A 20,150-nucleotide genomic window follows, 5' to 3' on the forward strand; every position below is an offset into this window, starting at 1 on the left:
TCCACACTCCCAATGCTGGGACCGAGGTTCGATCCCTGGTCAGGGAACTAGTTGCATGTCGCAACTAAGACCCGGTGCAGCAAAATAAATAATAAAAATACATAAATATTTAAAAAATAAAATGATGAATTAAAAAAAAAAAAAGAATTGACTGGTCAAGGTGAGGGTCGGGGGACCCTGCCAGAGGCTGGGTGTGGTATGGTCTAACAGGGCCATACCCTGAATTGAGCCTGGAAGGAGCAGAATAAGCTGAAGGGTGTGGAAAGGCTTCTTAGAAGAGTGGGCAGGAGTTTGGCCCGAGGGGTGTGCAGGATTCGGGCAGGCGGGAGGAGGTGGGCATCCCCAGGAGCATGACTGTGCAAGCAGGGGTGAGGGGAGCTGTGAGCTGGTCGTTCAGGAGGGGTGAGAGCCCGCTGCTGGACAGTGAGGGACGAGGGTCAGGGGTGGTCAGTTTCCTGCCAGCACAGATGCCACACCTTTCAGCCTGGGTACCTGGACCGCCGCTGACCCAGCCCAGTCCAGTGGAGTGGTCGGGGGATGTAGGGTAAGGCCAGGCAAAGCCCTGCTTTTGGGCCCCTCATTCAGCATGGAGAGAAGACACTGGGGTGATCCTTTAATACAGACAGATGAGGTCAAAGTAGGGCTGGGGGACAGGGCCAGTCCTGGAACTTGGGCTAGAGCCAAGGGAAGAAAGACGGAAACCCTGGGCGACAGGAGTGTGAGGAACTGCTGATAAGCAGGCTCCGGAGCAGCGGCCAGCCAGAGGGGGCCTGTGCCTCCCCAGCCTCCCTGCACTGGCGCTGCTTCAGGTGCAGTGACCTGACCCAGCAGCTCCCCTGTGCCAACCCTGCTGGGCCTCCATGAGTGTGGCCCCTGGGAACCTCATGATGGTCCTCACGAGGGCAGATCTCATGCCCGTGTTCCTGAGGAGGAGACCGAGAGTCAGGGAGGCCACGTGGCCTGCCCGCACGTGGGAAAGACCTTGCTAGAAAGGAAGTTCCATGCAGGCGGAGATTTTAGTCTGTTTTGTTGACTGCCCAGATTCTAGAAGAGGGCCTGGCACTCAGTGAATATTTGTTCAAATGAATAGATGAATAAGGCTCTGGTGTGTGGCCCTAATAGGACATAATAGAGGGGCAAGAAAAGCACATGTGGCCTTAGGTTGCGTTGACAGAGGTATAGTGTTCAGGAAGAGGGACGTGATCGTTTACTTCTTCGCTGAGCTGCTCAGGTAGTGATTCAAGTGTGGCATGGAGCACAGCGGCCTTTCCGGATGCCAAACCCACAGCCGGGCAAGAGGGGACAAGACCTGATCTTAGCAGGTAAGACACACTGCGCAACTCCCAGCTGTTCCTTCCAGAGCCTGCAGTTTTCCAAGAGTCTCTAACAGATCACACCCCCAAGACCAGGCAGGGAAAAACAAAAGAAAGAAAATTCACATTCAAAGAGCAACTACCACGTGTCAGGCACTGTTGTAGGACTCTCCAATCATCCAACAAGCAGGGAGCCTTTTGGTGTATGCCTGGGTGGTACAGGCATGAGCCAGACACAGCGCCTGCCCTCACAAGTATACATCTAGTGAGGCAGACCCCGTACTGTCCTGGAGGTGCCCATCACTGCTTCCATTTATGGTGGGGACACTGAGGCTCCCGGGGGTGAAGCCACATCTGAAGCAAGTGGCAGAATAAAGGTCTGTGCTCAGACACAGCCTGGGTGGATTTATCCCTATTGTGTTCAAGTTTTCATTTAACACACATGGTATGTGCTGCTTTGTTCCCCAGGAGAGAAGGGTAGAAGGAAAGAAAAACTGAGGAAGAAGAGAGAGAGGGACAGAGAGATGGGGGCGAGGAGAGAAAGATGCAGACAGAGACAGAGATGAAGGGAGAGGCGGAGACAAAGAGAGACAGAGATGGGAAGAGAGAGAGGAGAGAGAAAGGCAGAGACAAAGAAGCAGACAGACAGAGAGATGGAGAGGGACAGGGAAACTGAGCGGCAGAGACAGAGAAATGGAACGCAGGCTGTGCAGAGAGCAAGGGCCCCTGGTGGCACATGGAGGCAGGAGGGGTCAGGAGGGAGCACTAATGGGCCGGGATGGGCAGGAGGGAAGCGTTCCCAGCGACCCAGGCTGTGTGCAGAGCTGCTGCCAGTGTGACCTCCCTGACAGCAGAGGGAGGGGGCCAGGGCAGGCGCCCTCCCACTCGGGCGCAGAGCGGCCGCCTGGCTCCCCCAGCGGCAGCGGTGAACACAGGGGCTCTTCATACCGACAGAGACCGGCATTCTCAGGGCAGAGGACGCGTGGGCTGGAAGGGCCTCAGACAAAGAGGCCTTTCGGGCAAACCACTGCGGCATCTTTATTTAACAGAGAGCCCTGAGGGGAGCCACATTGAGGGCTCGTCCTGATTTCAGGCTGACAAGAGGCTCTTGGCTCAGAGCAGCTTCCATCAGAGACGCCGCCAAGCCCAGCTCCGGCCAAGATCATTTGGCAGGAGCGCTGGGTGCTGAGCAGTCAGTCCCCAAGGCCTGGGCTGGTGATGACAACCAGAGTGGGGAACCTCCAAACCTAGCTCTTCTTGCAGGAGCCGGTAGGGGCCAATCTGTGAGCACCTCAGGGGCATCACCCGTGGCTCAGACCTAAAATGCTGTCATTGGGCATTCAGCATGCACACCATGATGAGGTGGTTAAGTCAGGGACTCAGGGCTAGGCAGACGTGAGTTTGAGTCCTAGCTCTTCTGTTCACAGGCTATGTGATACTGAATGCCTTGCTTGCCCTCTCTGGACTCAGTACGATGGATCTCATAGGGTACCTGCCTATTAGGAGGTTAAATGAGATCGTGGATATGAGGAGCCTAGCACAGTGCTTGGCACTGAATTAACAGTAAAATTTAGGGACTTCCCTGGTGGTCCTGGCTTCCCTGGTGGCTCAGACAGTAAAGAATCTGCCTGCAATGCAGGAGTTCAGCTCAGTTCAGTCGCTCAGTCATGTCCAACTCTTTGCAACCCCACGGACTGCATGCAGCACTCCAGGCCTCCCTGTCCATCACTAACTCCCGGAGCTTACTCAAATTCATGTCCGTTGAGTCAGTGATGCCATCCAACCATCTCATCCTCTGTCATCCCCTTCTCCTCCCACCTTCAATCTTTCCCAGCATCAAGGGCTTTTCCAATGAGTCAGTTCTTCGCATCAGGTGGCCAAAGTATTGGAGTTTCAGCTTCAGCATCAGTCCTTCCATTGAATATTCAGGACTGATTTCCTTTAGGATGGACTGCTTGGATCTCCTTGCAGTCCAAGGGACTCTCAAGAGTCTTCTCCAACACCACAGTTCAAAAGCAGCAATTCTTCGGCACTCAGCTTTCTTTTGGGTTCAATCCCTGGGTTGGGAAGATCCCCTGGAGAAGGGAACAGCAACCCACTCCAGTATTCTCGCCTGGAGAATTTCATCAACAGAGGAGCCTGGTGGGCAATAGCCCATGGGGTCGCAAAGAGTCGGACACGACTGAGCGACCACAGTTTTACTTTCGCTGGTGGTCCAGTGGTTAACAATCTGACTTGTAATGCAAGGGACAGAGGTTCGATCCCTGGTCCTGGAACTAAGATCCCACTTGCCTCAGAACAACTAAGCCCGTGTGCCACAATTAGAGAGTCTGTGTATGACAACAAAAGGTTCTGAATGATACAACGAGGATTCTGCATGCTGCAACTAAGACCTGACACACCAAATAAATAAATAAAAAATTCAAAATAGTGAACTTTAGTTATACTATTGTCTTCATTATCATTATCCATTAGGTGAGAGCAGTGAGGCATACTGGAAAGAACAAGAGTCAGGAGACTTCAGTTCTAGGTCCAATTCCGCTATTATGTACTGCTACATGACCTTGAGCAGCTCACCTCACCTCTCTGGTTGTTGCTCCTTTTAGGATAAAATAGACTAGCTTTACAATTTCAAACTTAGCTCACGGAACACATGTTGGATGAGATAAAATGAGTTCTGTGGGCACATGTGAAATGGTGCCTTGTAGATCCCTCTCTAGGTCTTGGTGGGCAACATGTTTATCAGCACAGCAAAGGCAAGAGACCTGCAGAGCTGTGTTCAGGCCAGTAGTTATGAATAATAATGACGTCCTGGGAGACAGACTCATGTAATCATCACATTAAGAGATGGGTATGACTATGACTCCAATTTTACAGAAAAAGAAACTAAAGCACAGAGAGGTTAAAACATTTCTCAAGGCCACACAGCTACCAAGTAGCAAGATTTTGAATTAGGTGCTCTGAGTCCAGAGCCTATGCTCTGTCTCATCTGCAACTCTGTACCGCCTTCAGCATCGCCCACAGGTTGCTGATGGTGGAGCTGGTTTTCCAAACAATCCCTATTAACAGCCGGTGGAACACAGCTAGGCAAATCCAGGCTACAGACTTTCTGAAGTTTCTTCCAGCTTTAACAGTCATTGACTCTAGGGCTTTAAACGGCACCATGATCAGTGAACTCAGTGTCTAACCTACCACAAACCTGGTCTTTGCAAGTACAGCAGTGGCACAGGAGGGAGGCCCCAGGCAGACTCGGCTCAGACCCTGTGCTTCCAAATGACCCCTCTCCAAGAAGCCCACCATTCTGGGTAACGTCTGTCTACCCTAGAACAAAGCAACGAAAAAAAAGCAAAGTTCCGCATTTGTCAAAGCAACTGGGGGAGCCCTGCTCTTTCCACAGGATCAAACACTCTCCTATTTTTAGCAGCATCGTTTTGGCTTCTAATCAATGGAAATCTTATAGGTAAAAACCCAGGAACTCTTGATTGGGGCCGGGGAGGGGGGCTGGGGTCCCACCCATTTTGCCCCCACTCCCACCCCTGGGGCTGCTTCTAACCTGCTCAGATTATTCCTCTTAGATCAGCATCTCGGAAGCTGGGAGTTCACCGAACTTGCATAAATCAGAGTATTTCAAACGCATGAGTTCTCTTTTTGAAGGATCTAAGCAGCAAATTCTTTTGAAATGGAAATAGTGCTTAATTCGCAATTGCTGTTTAAGCCATTTCACAAGTGATCCTATTAAATTGGGGCCTCGGGAACATGTCACCCTCCTTGGAGGCTTCCTCTGCCTGTGTGTGATCTCTGCATCTTGTTGTCAGATACTGGCTGGACTCCCTCATGCTGGTTAGTGAAGACACAAAGACAGCAGATGGGGCCTTCGAGGGGCTCTTGCTCTGAAGAAGATGGACACACAGAAATTACCCGCTACAGAGGGTGGGTGTGCAGTGCAGAGCCTGCACGGAGTACTCAGGGTGGTCAGCTTTCCCTGGGGAGTGGGAGGCTTCTGGGAGGGGGGCCTGGGAGCTGAAAGCATGCCTAGGAAAGAGGCCAGCACAGACCAAGGGGTGGAGGAGACCTAGGGGAGTCTGGCTAGCTACGGATGGCCGCGCTTCTGCGGACTGGGCTGCAAGGCAGGGGGCCCATGGAACCAACCACAGAGGACCTGGCTGAGCCATTCAGCGGTTCTTCTGGGCAATGAGGCTCCTCAGAAGACCTCTCAGTGGAAAATGGACACTATCAGCTTGATCCCAGGCTGGAAATGTTTGTGTTTTTTTTTTTCCCTGAGTCTGTCTGGACCAGAGGAGATGAAGAGATGCTGCCAGCTGGGTTTCCTCCGAGCACCAGACCTCTCAGGAGGCATGAATGCGTCAGTCCTGGCTCTGCCTCAGTCTCCCCCCATCAGCAACACTGCTAGCCCAGGCCTGCCTTAGCATAAGGGACACAGGAACAAAGTAACTCTCCCGGTGTCTAGGACTGAGCTCGCCAGGTGCTGCTTTTGAGAAGACTGTTTCTGTTGCAACATGAATCTTTTTCTTTATTAACACCAGAGATAATGATGGGCCATGGTGGGAAACACTCACAGTGGGAAGGGGAATGGCTGGAGCTAAGAACCTCCAAGTAATAGCCTCAGTTTTTGAACCTGGGAAGTGGGGCTGAAAATGAATGTGTCTGGGAAATGCAGAGGGTTGGGAGGGGGGCGTTTTCTTTACCCCAACAGGGCTGATTGCCTTGTTGGGCTTGGAGTCCTTCCCTCAGTCAAATTCCAGCCAAGCTCTCATCCCTCCAACAAAGGAAGTCCTTGATTCTAAAACCAAGTTGATGGTGGACCGCAGGATAATAGAAGGGAACTCAACTTTTGGGGTAACAAAAAATTCTAGTTGCATCCACCAGGAAATGGAGGCTTGTATAAACAGTGATACATGGCAGAGGGTGGGCGGACTATTCTCAAACACCCTTTCTCACTGTCCACCCCTTGGGATATTTATTTTATCCCATAGACAAACACTGCAAACATGTATTTCACACACAGGAATGGGGTACATGGAGTCATTTATGGGCTAGATTGTTCATCTGAGCCCCCAAAGTATAGCTCACGCTTGTTAGTGAGATGAAAGTCTTCAAATTGTTGAGGCCACAGAACCATTAAATATTAACCGCATAACCATTCTGCCCATTAAATTAATTTATGGGGTAACAGAAAAGCCTTTGGAACCCCTCTTGATAGACAGCGGCCCTCAAGAGCCACATAAAACAATCAGCCGACTGGCGCTTGGTAAATTTTCCGTGACGTTCATCCAATCTGCTTCATATATGTTTAAAATTAACACTGAGATCTGGGCTGTGAAACTGCCATCAGGTGGAGGTGCTGGCTGGCCAGCGAAGGCAGGGAGCCCTAAGTCTAGGGGAGATGGTCAGACTTTCCATATCTGAGTTCTGGCAGAGGAGCTGGCTATGCCGTGCACAAAGCCAGCTTCACAATCTTGGGCGCATTTGAATCCCCAGCAAATCCCAGACTCGGAGCCCATGCTCTCTAGCAGGTCCAAGGAAGATTCTGGCCAGCCAAGCAGAGCTGCCTAGGCAGGTAGTGGAAATCAAACTCTAGAGGTTCTGAGTAGCATGTCCAAGGACAGGTGGAAGCAAGACAGGGCTGGCCGTGGAGTGGACCGCACATGGCCCTGACTGTGCGGCCGGCTTGGGGGGCGCAGTGATGCCAAGTGAAAGGCTGGACCCTGAGTGGCACAGACCAGACGACTGCGTGGCAGGGCTGTGACCTGTGAAGCTGGAAGGCAGTGACCACGGACTGCAGCTGGACTTATCACTAATGATCATTCCAAGGTCATTCCAAGGTCTCAGACAATCGGACCACAGATCCCAGCTTTCAAGTTCAGCAGAATTAAAGGTCACTTCTGCACTGCCCCACCCCCCTCTGCCATTCTCAGAGTAAATGACCGTCTCCAAGCCGCCTGGCGGCCTGGTGAACCCGTGACATTGCTCTTGTTGCCTGGCTCTGAGCAGTTCACATCTATGCTAATTAGGTTAGGGGGCCCCCTCTCCTCTTGCAGACCCCACTTAATGGTTTCCTAGCCAGCAGTAGCACCACTGGGGCCCCAGAGTCCTCATCCTGACTTAGGAGTCCTGTTCAAAGCCTGATCCCAGGAGATAAGATGTTATCACTTTCTTGCTCCAGACAACCCAGGAGACGGCATTTCCATGGAGCCCAACTGCAAATGCCCTGGGCTCCACCGGCTCAGGGAGGCCGAGGCTGATGTAAACCATAGGTCCCAGTGGCAAAAGGCTTCCTCCTGCCCTGTGCCCTTCCTCAAATAGCTCTGCCCATTTGTTTAACTGCTTGAGACAGGAATAAAGAGAAATAAACACGCAGGCTGCAGCCATCAATTTAACTGGAATTGGCGATTGCCCTTAAAAGAGAAAAATGGATATTGATCTGAAGAAGAGAAACTTCTAGCTTAAGGAAATTCATCAACAGGGCATCCTTTTACCTTAAAGGCAGAAAAAGTGACTGAGCATAATTTGCACAGTCACAAAATTCAAACTTAGGATAAGGGAGAATATTTGGGAGTGCTTGCTTCTCCGTCCTCTTGGGAACACAGTTACATAATTGAGCAACTAGGTTCTTATTTAAATATTTTATTATTGACAAGTACTCCAAATTACAAAATATTTATGCAGAAAGGAGCCTTATGGTAACAACTCCATGTAGGGACAGAACATTTCAGAAGTTACAAACACTGTGAGATACATTCTCCTGCTCAACCCCTTCATGAACCCCATGAGACAGTTATTTTTACCCCCCATCTTACAGATCAGGAAACGAGCTCAGAGAGGTATAGCAACTTGCCAGGGTCACACAGCTAGTCAGTGGGGCACTGGGATTCAACCCCAGCTCTTCTCACTCTAATACCAGCACTCACAACAAAACATTATCATCCACTTGCTTCTCCTCAAGATTCTTGAGTCAGACTCCACAACAGTTTTCACTTAACTAGGAAATTCCATCTCCATTAAAAGCCAGTAGTGCCCCGTGATAACACTGAATTGTTTGGGTGTTGTAATAATAATAACAAAAAGCCAGCATCCATCAAATGCTTCCTCTGTGCGGACACTCTGCACGGCTGCCTTGCGCCTGTCCGGTCACTGCATCCTCACGGCTACACTCTGCGAGGTACCAGTCTCCTTGCCATTGGACAAGTGTGGAAACTGAGGCTCCGGGAAGTTCAGTAAGTTGCCCGAGTTCACACAGCCAGCAGGCATTCAAACCCAGGTGGTCTGGCCATCTAGAGGCCATGTTCCAAGGCCACCGAAGTGGCAGCCTCGCGTCCTCACTGCAGGGGTCCCAGGCTCTGGACAAAGTAGAAAGACAAACGGGTTCTGCTTCATGACCCTGCGGTCACTGCCTGTCTGTTTTGGGGCTTTGGCTGTTCTAATGTACGTACGTACGTGTGTGTGTGTCTGTGTGGTGAGTTTTTTCATCTATAAACATGTGTACATGAGCGTCCGTATTTACCAAGACTTCTGTGTATAAACAAATATGCATTTCAGATGATACTGAACCCGAGACTGATTCCAAAATGTCCCAAAGAGAATTCAAAGAAAGAGTTCTCCTGTATCCAGCAAGATGCCACACACGAAATCCTTTCAGCGGAGGTCCCTGCACAGAGCCCCCAAGCTGGTGGAAGTGATTTAAAGGAGTGTTTTGTAAACACAGACGTATCCTGAAAGGAGTAGAGCCCACAGCCCTTGCGCCCCAGAGGCAGTCTAGTCCTGGGGTGACCCCTCCCTGAGGGACACCCACACCCACCCCTCTGGCCAGGAAACACCGGGCCTCAGGGTGCACTTGCTAAACTACAGCAGAGAGTTTTGAATGGACAACCCTCTTTTTTAGATGCACAGAATCTCTGGCAGGTGGACCACCCCTCCCCAGCCTCAGACACCCTCTTACCCGGCAGTACTCATCGATGGGTTTCAGCCTCTTCACAGCTACATCCCGGATGTGGCTCCTCCGGAAGAGGATTTTGCCTGGAAGAAGAGAAGCTCATGAGCGGGGTGATTCTGGGTGAAGCTGCCATAGGAACCTGGAACCCCACGTTCCCTCTCCCTCAGCTTCTCAGCATCTTAGCTGGCCACCAAACGCCCCCACCTCCGCCCGCTGCCAAGGAAACAAGAGAGGAGTGGTCACCTCTCCCTGGGGGCAGGAGACGCCCCAGGCTGAGGGTCCAGGACCTCTGGGGCAGGTGAGGAGCCCCAGAGGCTGCCATCTTGACCAAATCACCTTGTCTGGGTCTAATGGCAGGATCCATGCCCCAACGTGGGTGCGGCTCTCCAGTGACCTCACGAATAAATACAAAGGGTGGCCCAACCCACACGCTATGCTTTGTTTTCAGGCCCATCCCTCCTTGAGAAATCTGCCTTCGTTCCTGCCAGCTGGGCAGGAATTCCTATTCTTAGCTTAGGTGGGTGGCTATTTCCAGGGCAGGCACAGGCCAGTACAAGGAAGAGCGGCTACCCCAGCCCAATGGACCCCTCAGCTGGGCTGGTAGATCCCTCTACAAGTATGGGCAAGGCTTCTGGGAAATGCCAGCTCCCAAACCTTCTCTATTGGTTACACTTAGAATCTGAACTCCTGGGTCTGATGCGTAGTGGCCATCAATGTCCAGGTCAGTGCCTCCTTTTTAGAAGACTTCCTTGATTGCCGAGCTGAGAGTAATTACCCTTTTTCCAGAATACCTACACATTTTGTCTAGTCCTAAGACACACACCACATTCTGCCATGTACTGCTGACATTCGTGAGCCCCCTCTACCAGGGGCCTGTCTGACTCATCTTAGGGCCCGAAGAGCCCAGCATGTGGTGAGGGGCTCACTTCATGGCTTTAACAGGCATCTGTTGTCCCAAGACCACCCAGTTCCCCTCTGGAGAGCCTCCTTCCTCCATTTCTAACCGTGTGGTTCAAGTGGAGCTGACAACACCCCCGTCAGCAATGGTAGGCATGTGACCCAGTCTAGCTACCCAGAGTCACAGTGATTGGCTCAGAGACGGGCAAGAGGACAGGATCTGGACCAACGAGGGTCGGCCCTGAGACCTCTGCTGGTGCCCTCTTCCTCCCAGTGTTTGCTCCCACGCTTGCTAAGCTGGCAGGATGAAGGCCTGGAGCTCCTAGTGACCATCTCTATCCTTGCCAGAGATGGAAACAAACCAAGAGAAAGGATCTGAGCCTGGGACAGAGCTGGTGCTCAATAATTTTTCCTTTTCTTTCCTCTTTTTCTCGGCTGTACCATGTGTCTTATGGGGTCTTTGTTCTCCAACCAAGGATTGAACCTGTGCCCTCAGCAGTGAAAGCGTGGAGTCCCAGCCACTGGACTACCAGAGAATTCCTTCAGCAAATGTTTCCTGAATGACTGAAAAGCAGAGCCAAGAGATGGTGAAGGGCAGACCCATTTGACATCATTTGAGCCGCTGGATATAGCTGTTCCTGAACCCAGGGTCTACCTGGGACTTTTCCCTTATATAAAATAATACAATTTTTTAACATTGAAACTTGTTGGAGATGCGTTTTAATCACTTGCATCTCATTTAGGAGTCCTAAATGAGATGATTCCCATTGAGTGAACAAATAAATAGACTGCAGGTTAAGATACTTAAGCTTCCTCTACTGTTATCCTTTGGTCACTAAGTTGGGTCTGACTCTTGTGCGACCTCATGGACTGCAGCCCACCAGGCTCCTCTGTCCATGGGACTTCCCAAGCAAGAACACTGCAGTAGTTGTCATTTCCTCCTCCAGGGGAATCTTCTCGACCCAGGGATCGAACCCACACCTCCTGCTTGGTAGGCAGATTCTTTACCACTGAGTCACCAAGCATGAGCCTTGTGTTGGTCTAGGTTGTCTCCCCAGAAGTGGACCCAGAGATGAGGAAGTGAGTGCAAGTTGTTTGGGAATTGATCTTGGGAATTAAGGCAGGTCAGGCAAGGAAGTGTCACCCTGCCAGTTAATCACCCGATGGCAGCAGCTCAGGTCTGTTGAGGAACTCGAGGCGCGTGTAGAACGCACTACAGAGGTATCCTCGACGAGGGCGAGGAGACTGGGGTGTTCACCGCCAACGCCCTGCTTGTCTGAGCTTCTGAGAGCACTGCTTCACAGGTGCTCCTGGCTGAGGATGTTCCCATGGCTAGGACAAAGCTCCCAGTTGTCCGCGTGAGCAGACTCTGGCAGGCAGAGTGGGATGGAAAGGGGCCCTGGGGGCCCTGGAAGCAGCTGCTACAGTGCTCCCTGACTTCCCTGTCACCACAGGTACTGGTCACCAGCCCTTTTCCAGCCAGACTGCCGAGTACCTAACTCATTAAATCGCGTGTGACTTCTTGCTCATTTGTGTCCCTCACCCCTCCACGCTCAGCGTCAACCGGAGGCCCTGCAGCGGCTGCTTCCTCCTCTTTCACCACACCTGCACTGAGCACAAGCCTCTGCATACAGCAGGCGTCCAATAGGCCCTTGTTGATCCAAGCACCTCCCTCCCTCTCTCAGATGCTCCCTCAAGCTCCCCTTCCTCCCTTTCTCATGGAAGCCTGGTAGAGGGGCCGCGTCCCAGGCAGAGAGGTGACACTGTGCAGACGACGGTGTCATCAAGATGAATGGGCTCCTCCATGTGTTCCTTTTGAAAGGAGATAAAATGTGATTTATCAAGACATGAGAGGCGACCATCTTTCCTCGGGAGAAGATGTCACAGAGTTGGTATTCCTGGCCTCTTTGTCTCCTCCCCTTTTTTTAGCTGCCTGTCGATCTGTTGCCTGAGGGCCATAGGAAGTACACGTGTACAGCCAGAGGGGATGGCGTGTGAGATAAACGTGCGGTGGGAGGAGACCCGCTCTCCAGACCTATGAAATGACAGGCGGCCCTGAGCAGGGTTCTGGGCCTTCTACCCGAGCCGGTTAGCTGTCAGGAGCTGGAGGCCATCCAGGCTCAGTGACACCAGCAGCCCAACGGTATCCCACAAGAACCTGGAGCACTTGCGGGGAGGTAGAGCACCTGGAGGGGCGGGGACCGGAGTTGGGGGCGGGCTGGCCCTCAGACCTGGCTCTGTCCTGTGCTTCTTTCAAAGGGGGAAAAAGTAACTGATCCACCCTCCAAAACTAGCACTCCTGCTCTTTCTCATCCTATCGCAGGACAAAAAAGAGCAGAGAGATGGGGAGACAAACTAGGTCCCTCTTCTGGACCTCCATCTCAGGGCTGGCCAAGCCTATGACTGGGTTTGGTATTCCTGAGATATACAGATACAGATATAGATATAGACATAGATACATCAGATAGGACCTGATCCAGTTGCTGAGACAGAACTAGCAAAAAAAAATTAATAGTTAAGGGACAGTTAAGGCCTCCAGACATGCAGAAATTTAGAAGAGAGGGCTGGGGTAGCCGAAACAGGGAGGGGGCTGGGAGGGCTCCTCACCCTACCTTGCCCCTCAAGCCCACCCTCTGCAGTCATGCCTCCAGGCTGGACACCTCCCATCTCCCTCCCAAAGCTTGTGGGTCTGTTGCTCAGGTATAAAGTCAGAGGAGAATTTCTGTACAAGCTATTTCCCAGTTGAGTTTTTGGACTCCCAACAGGGCTTCCCTCCTTCTCACTGAAATCCTGACTGGAGCACTGTCTTCTTTTCTTGGGGCCTTGGCACAGGCTGCCGGGAGTCGGGGAGGGGAGGGGGAGGGAGGGCAGATCTGGAAGGGACTCTACGGTCTTGACTTCTCTGTTAGGAATCCAAACCACACTTGGAAGGCCAAACCGGTGACCATATTAAAAGGGAGAGAAAGAGAAAGGAGGAGGAGGAACATCCCCATTAAGGAAGTCGGGTTCACGGGGCATTAAAGGCCTCTTGTAAATGTAATTCAGCCCGTTTACGGCAAGGCCAGGAGAGGCCCCTGCCAGAGCCTTCAAAGCCAGGCAGATGCAGCCCCAGAAATATGATAAGCATCGTAAGGAAGATTACACTCAGGACCTGAGACAGACCTCAGGATTAACTCATTCCTGAAAGCAGAGAAGAGACCTGTTGAGCCCAATAGGGCCTGAGCCTGTGAGCGGAGGCCCCTCTTCCTGCCACTCTGGGCTGGGCTGAGAGGTTGAGGGGCACTCAGCTGGAGTCCTGGGCTCAAGTCGTGCCAGAGCGGCAGGCTGGCTGTGTGCACAGGCCCCTCCACACCAGGGCCTGTGCATTCTCATCTGGAGACTGAAGGGCCGGGTCTTGGTGGCTGCTCCCTTCACAGTCCTAAGATGCATGTTGGGGTGGGGTCGTTGAGGGGTCAGAGGAGGAGTGAGGGATAATAGGAGCTAGGTGGTTACTCTTGCCAGGCACAGGCTAAGAGTTTCCCATTGGGTTCTTTGACCTAATCCTCACCACTTTAATTTATTTTTAAATTTTTCTTGTAAGTTTTTTTTTTAAGTCTTTATTGAATCTGTTACAATATTGCTTCTGTTTTATGTTGGGGTTTTTTTTTGTTTTTTTTTTGACTGTGAGGAATATGGGATCTTAGCTGCCTGACCAGGGATCGAACCCATACCTGCTGCATTGAAAGATGAAGTCTGAACCACTGGACCACCAGGGGAGTCCCTGTACCACGACTTTATTAAAGCAACTGCTTTTTCTATCCCCACTCTGCCCAGGAGGCAATGGTGGCTCAGAGAGGTTGAAGAACGTGTCCTAAGTCACACAGCTATTAAGTGGCTGAGTTGGGATTTCAACCTGGGGTTTTGAAGCTAAGATAGTGAGAGCGAGAGAGAAGGCAACAAATCTCCAAAGAATTCCTTGGGCTCAGATCATGTAAGGCGGTGAGAGCCACTGAGGATGTTCTTGCGTGTGTGATGGGAATGTGATTCACATCTCCTCCACACCAGGTGCTGGGCTGGCGATCTGGGGAGCAGCTGCCTTGGGGGCTGAGTGGGAATGAAGCAAGCAATGAAACAAGCACCGATTGTGGAGGATGCCCTGCGCTACAGGAGTCTCTGCTGACCAGACACGAGTGAATGAGTGAGTGGGTAAGAGTGAGCAAGGGAATGAGCAAAAGGACCAACAGACCAACGAGGCACGGAAGGAGAGGTGACCCTAGTGGACTCGGGGAGGAAGAGCTCCCCGAAATGGCAAACCTCCCTGTCCTTTAAGGAGCCCTTAATGCCCCACCCCCATCCCCAGCCTGGCTGAGCAGGTGCCAGCCCAGTGGGAACAGGGGGATGCTCACCCTCATAAGCAGGAGGGCATCACATGGGGAGGCTGGCTCTGCCTGACCCCCCGCCCCCCTGCAATCTGGCCTGACCTTCTCACCATGAGTGTCCACTCTGGGCAGGGACACACAGGTGGGCATTGACTCAGGAGGTCCCTGCATTTAGGTGGCAGAGTGTTTCTCCCTCCCACACAGGATACCAGGCACTTAATGAAGCATCTTAGTGGCACGTGAGGGGTCTTGGTAGTTGGCATTTGCTTTTAAAGAATTAATTATTTCAAGGAGAGAGATGAGGACATGGCTCCTTCTCACTGGTCGGGAGAAGTGGTTAAAGAAAGGACTGAAACTTCTGAGAGCTGTTAACCCCAAGTTCCTCCTTGTGAAGTGTGGTAACTACAGGGATTCCTTGAGCAGGAGTTGGGGGTTCAGGCACATAGGAAGAGCAGAAACACCAGACATGGTACCCATTGTGGGGGATCCCCCACCCCAGCCATGCGGAGCCTGCGGAAAAACTCCATGAACCAGGCACGTGTTCTGACAAATGGGCAAGTACCCACTGCATGGGGGTAATGAGAGGGTACTGGCTACAGGGGAAATAGGAGAGGGCTGGCCTCGTGTGGTCTGTCCAGGCTGATCTATTCTTGGCAGCCTCTCCTCTTCAAAATCCACAGCATATATGCATGCACGAATATATCCTCATATAACTCCCTCTTCCTTGCTATTTTTGTCATCTGAAATGCCATCCATCTACCCATCCCTCCTTCCAATCATCCATCCATCCATCACTGTCTTGATGGAGAGCCTGCTCCACTGCTAACAGATGGGGGAGGCCCTGCTCTCAAGGTGTTTAGCTTCTAGGAGGGGAGGGGATGTGTATGGAAGGGATATAGTCTCTGATTTCCATGGAGACTGAGGAGGAGAAGAGCCAGCCACACAAAGCTCCAGGGCAAGAGGGCTCAGACAGAGGCAGACACAGAGCAAAGATGGAAGATGGAAAAGAGGCCATGAGGAGTCTTACAAGCCACAGAAAGGAGGCCGGTTTTCGTCTAAGTGCCATTGGGCCTGCGGACCCAAATCCCTCCCTATATAAGGCTCAATTTCTATCATCTAAGGCCTTCTCCAGGAAGCCTTCCTTGAACGCCTGCCTCGCCCTCCTTTACCAGCCTCCTGGACCACTGGCAGTCACCCCACTCTTGCCCTCCCCTCCTGCTGTCATGGGGAATTTGCGAGGGAACTACCATCCTCAGGGGACCCCTTCACCTTCCCAGGGGTCCCTGATGCACAGGCCAGCTCCCCGCAGCCACCCTGCCCTCTGAGGACACAGGTGCTCCCAACCCTCTCTCTTCAGTGCAACCCAGAGAACTGGGGCATCAGAGGGACTTGCTTAAATTAGAGGGAGACCACAGGAGGCCACAAGGTTCACAGACCACAGGACACAGAGTCCTCGTTTTCCATGAACATCACTCCTGCCTGTCTAATTGGATCTGAGGACAAAAAGGAAAGGAGAGTGACTCAGGCTCCCAGGGCTGCCAAAGCAAATGACCACAAACAACAGAAATGTGTTCTATCCCAGTTCTGAGGCCAGAAGTCTGAAATCAAAGTGTCAGCAGGGCTGCGCTCCCCTTGAAGGCTCTAGAGAACAATCCTTCTTCGACTCTCCCAGCTTCTGGGGCCCTAGGTGTTCCTTGGTTTGCAGCAGCATCACTCCAGTCTGTGCCTCAGCCTATGTCTCAAACCTCCCTCTGCCTTTCTCTTGTAAGGACACCTGTCTTTTGGTTTCAGTTCAGTTCAGTTCAGTCGCTCAGTTGTGCCCGACTCTTTGCGACCCCATGAATCGCAGCACGCCAGACCTCCCTGTCCATCACCAACTCCTGGAGTCTACCCAAACCCATGTCCATCGAGTCGGTGATGCCATGCAGCCATCTCATTCTCTGTCATCCCCTTCTCCTCCTGCCCCCAATCCTTCCCAGCATTAGGGTCTTTTCCAATGAGTCAACTCTTCGCATGAGGTGGCCAAAGTATTGGAGTTTCAGCTTCAACATCAGTCCTTCCAATGAACACCCAGGACTTATCTCCTTTAGGATTTAGTGCCCATCTTAAATTCAGGATGACCTCATGTCAGGATCCTCAATTTAATTAATGGGTCTGCAAAGACCCATTTCCCAACTAAGGTCATGTTCACAGGTTCCAGGGGTTAGGAAGTGGACATATCTTTTGAGAGCTACTCTTCAACCCACTTACAAGGCTTATGGGAGAGTCCACAGGGCTGACCAGACACTTTAGAGAGTCTTGATCCCTACTTGGATTGTAATCATCCTGAGGTCAGGCATGACTTTCTCTACTCCCTTTAGCCCTGGCAATACTTGGCATGGAGCTGGGTGTAATGAATGTGGGTGTTGCCTGATACCCTTAGGAGGGATGGGGCAGTGTCTGGAGAGAGGGGGTCAAGGGTCTCTGGAACCTAAAATGGGAGAGACAAACTGCTAGTATCTGCAAGCTAAGTGAATGGGGGACAGGGGTCCTCTCTGGCTCTGTGGGCTGGTGTGGTACCCTGGGGAGAAGCGACAAATTTCCCAAAGCAATTAGAGGAAAGAAGATGTGAGGGTTACTAGAGGGACTCCCCACCCTAACCAAAATGCCATGTATGAACGTTTGTGCCCCTCAAAATTCATGTTGAAACCCTAATGCCCACCGTGATGGTAATTAGGAGGTAGGGCCTGTGGGAGGTGACGAGGTCATGAGGGTGGAGCGTTCATGAACAGGATTAGTGCCCTTACAAAGAGGGCCCTGCAGAGCTAGCCCTTCTGACATGTGAGATGCAGAGAGAAGTCTGCAGCCTGGAAGAGGGCCCTCACCTGACCATGCTGGAACCCTGATCTCAGACTTCCGGCCTCTAGAACTATGAGAAATCAATTTCTGTTGTTTACAAGCCACCCAGGCTGTGGTATTTTGTGATAACAGCCTGAACAGATAAGACAGGGTGACGAGGCACAGGCAATGCCTATGGAGAGGAAAAGGGAATAATTAATCTTCTACTCCCCCAGCTCTCTGCAGGCTCACGACCTGGCGTGGGTCCTTGGGTGAAGTGGGTCAGGCCAGAAAACGAACCCTGTGTCCGACAGCCCAGCTTGGGTGCCTTGCACGGCTGTGGTGCTGACAGACTGATGAAGACAGACGCTCTTAAATAAAAAGCCTTGGGCGGAGGAGGACCAAGAGAACCTAATGCCTGAACCTGCTCAGGGCTCTTCCTTCACCACGAAAAACAACAAAAAACACCCTTCCTTCATTTTCATGCCTTCAATTTCAAAGGGGCTAATACTACTAACCCCCAACTCCAGGAGTAACCCCAGCGGGCAGGGACCCAGACTGCTCCAGGGAGAATCAGCCTGGGACTTCATTAATCATTCAGACCTGAGTACAAAGAGGCATCAGCTTTTCACTGGACAACAGGGTCTGGTTAGGGGAGAGAACACAGAGGCTCTGAAGGAAGGGAACACAACACGTGGAGGGGAAGAGAATGGAGAAACAAGGTCAGCCTTTGCCGGCTCCCCAGGTTTCTGCAAGCTGATCCTGCCCTCGATGCTCAGCTGTTTGCTGACTGCAGCGGAAAGGCAGGCCCCTGCTTGTCTCTCCAGAGCTGCCCCTGAAGCCTGTATGCTGTCTCTGACCTGCTGCAGTCTGGGGACAGCTGGCCACCGGCTCACACCTGCTCTCAGCCTCTGATGTGGCCGAGACGACAGCCCCACTCTCTGCGGCCTTCTGCCTGGCTCAGTCTGCACTCTGCCCCCAAGCCTGCTTCTTACATGCTACACCTGGCCTTGCTTGCCCTTGACCCAGACCAGTAGAGACAAAAGGCCCTGTGGGCTGGGGGAAGGCTGGGGGGAAGCCCAGATGCTGAGGCCGGAAGCAGTAAGCACACACAAGTTCTGCAAGGACCTGGTCCCACTGAGGAAGGTCCACAGCCCAGGGAATCCTGACTCCATGCCCTGAGTTCTGGCTCCCACGAATCTTTTTCTTCTAAATCCATGCCAAGATCCCACCTTGGCTTAAAGTCTAGCATGGTAAGCATTTGTGGATTTTGGCTGTCAGAATTTGTGCCTGTTTTCTTTGGAGGAATAACTTCTCCTTCATTCTCAGTCTGTGTGATTTTAGGAAGGCTCATCCTACCCTAAACTCCTGGAGTTACCAATTAGTATAGTCCAGCCACAGATGGGCATGTGACCCAAGTTGGTCGAGTGAGAATCAGAATGGGACTTTGGTAGAACCACCAGAAAGAGAAGTGCTCCTTCTACAGGGGCTGCTAACTCATCAACTGTAAGTCCCAAATCGCTAGGAAGCATCTTTGCACTTCCCCATCACCATTTGGGGAAAGCCTGAGAATGAAGTCACCAGAGAAGAAAGCAAAGCTGAGAGCTAGAGACCCAGCCATGCCTGAAGCCATTACCCCTGAGGTTTTCAGTTGGGTGAGTCAATAAATTTCCACTTTTTTCTTAAACCAGATGGAGATGGGTCTAGTCCTTGTCACCAGGAGGCTCCTTCTTTAGGTGGGTCAAAAAGTTCATGTCAGTTTTTCTGTAACATCTTATGAAAAAACCTCCATGAATTTTTGACCAACCCAATACATCTAGTTCTTTACATCATTTCAATACATCTAGCTCACACTGTGTGATATGAGACAAGTCATAACCTAATTGAATCTCCGTCTCCTCAAACTGCAAAAGGGCACAGTAATGTCTAACTCAAAGGATTATCATGAGGAGCCAATGAACAAGTGTATTAAAGCATTTAATGTGGAGCCCAGCCCATAATAAATGTTGAACGAATGGGATCTCTTAGGAGCCGACAAGTCCAGGTCAAGTAGGTGTGGGGTGGGGTGAGGTGGGGTGGGGCGGGGCGGGGCTGGGCACCACCTGGCCCGCCCACCTCCTCACTGGGCACGTGGGGTCCGGCGCTGCAGCGTTCCTTGTGCACCCTTCCACCTGGTTTCCCCACCCAAGGCCGAACGCTAACTCCCTTCAGCCTGTAGAACCTTTCCCGATTCAAACCCTGCCCCCTAAACACACCGTGTTTCCCCCATGGCTCCCGTTTCTCCTCTTCCTCCATCCACCCGATTCAAAGAGCAGAGAGCGTGACACAATCGAGGCAGGATTACTCACTCCATCCGCCCGCCTTGGGCACTCTGGGATGACTCACACAGGTGCGGCTGCCCCTCAGCACTCTCCGCCTCCGCTTCCACACACTCAGGGAAACAGAGTTACAAACTCCACTGGGGTTTTGTCACCAAGAAAAACCTTAACCCTCCTGCAGCCGCAGCACACTTACAGTAAGAACCGGCACGCCGAGGAGGGAACAGCCATCTCCCAAGTTCTGGCGTGGAGGCGCCCACTCCCAGTGCAGTCCAGGCTGAAGGGAACAAAATCACTCCTCCACCCCCAGTGGGGCTGGGGGCGGGGGGTGGTTTCTGGGTGTCTGTCAGAAAGCAAGCCCCAAGTCCTGGAGGATCAGAGGTTTTAATCTGACTTCACTGAACCAAATGGAATTGAAGGTTTTTTGAATAGTTTTATAGAGTTATGGGACCAGAACAACTTTCTTCTTTATTTTCTATAAGAAAGCGCTTTTTGG

General features: G+C 51.8%; 1 protein-coding gene across 6 annotated transcripts in view; it reads right to left on the reverse strand.

The window, feature by feature from the left end:
• Positions 1 to 20,150, reverse strand: part of SH3PXD2A (SH3 and PX domains 2A) — a 249,553-nt gene that overhangs the window by 114,195 nt on the left and 115,208 nt on the right. For 4 of the 6 annotated variants that reach the window (XM_086377592.1, XM_086377593.1, XM_086377590.1 and 1 more), the window contains one exon: positions 9,271 to 9,347. In XM_086377592.1, the coding sequence (XP_086233718.1) occupies positions 9,271 to 9,347 (77 nt within the window). Of the gene's footprint in view, positions 1 to 9,270; positions 9,348 to 9,507; positions 9,638 to 20,150 lie in introns of those variants that run through there. The other 2 variants (XM_086377595.1, XM_086377591.1) reach the window with 2 other exon arrangements.

This window comes from Bos grunniens, chromosome 26, assembly GCF_055505025.1.
Source record: "Bos grunniens cultivar Pamir isolate PY7600 chromosome 26, Bosgru_T2T1.0, whole genome shotgun sequence".
In the NCBI taxonomy this organism is placed as follows: domain Eukaryota; kingdom Metazoa; phylum Chordata; class Mammalia; order Artiodactyla; family Bovidae; genus Bos; species Bos grunniens.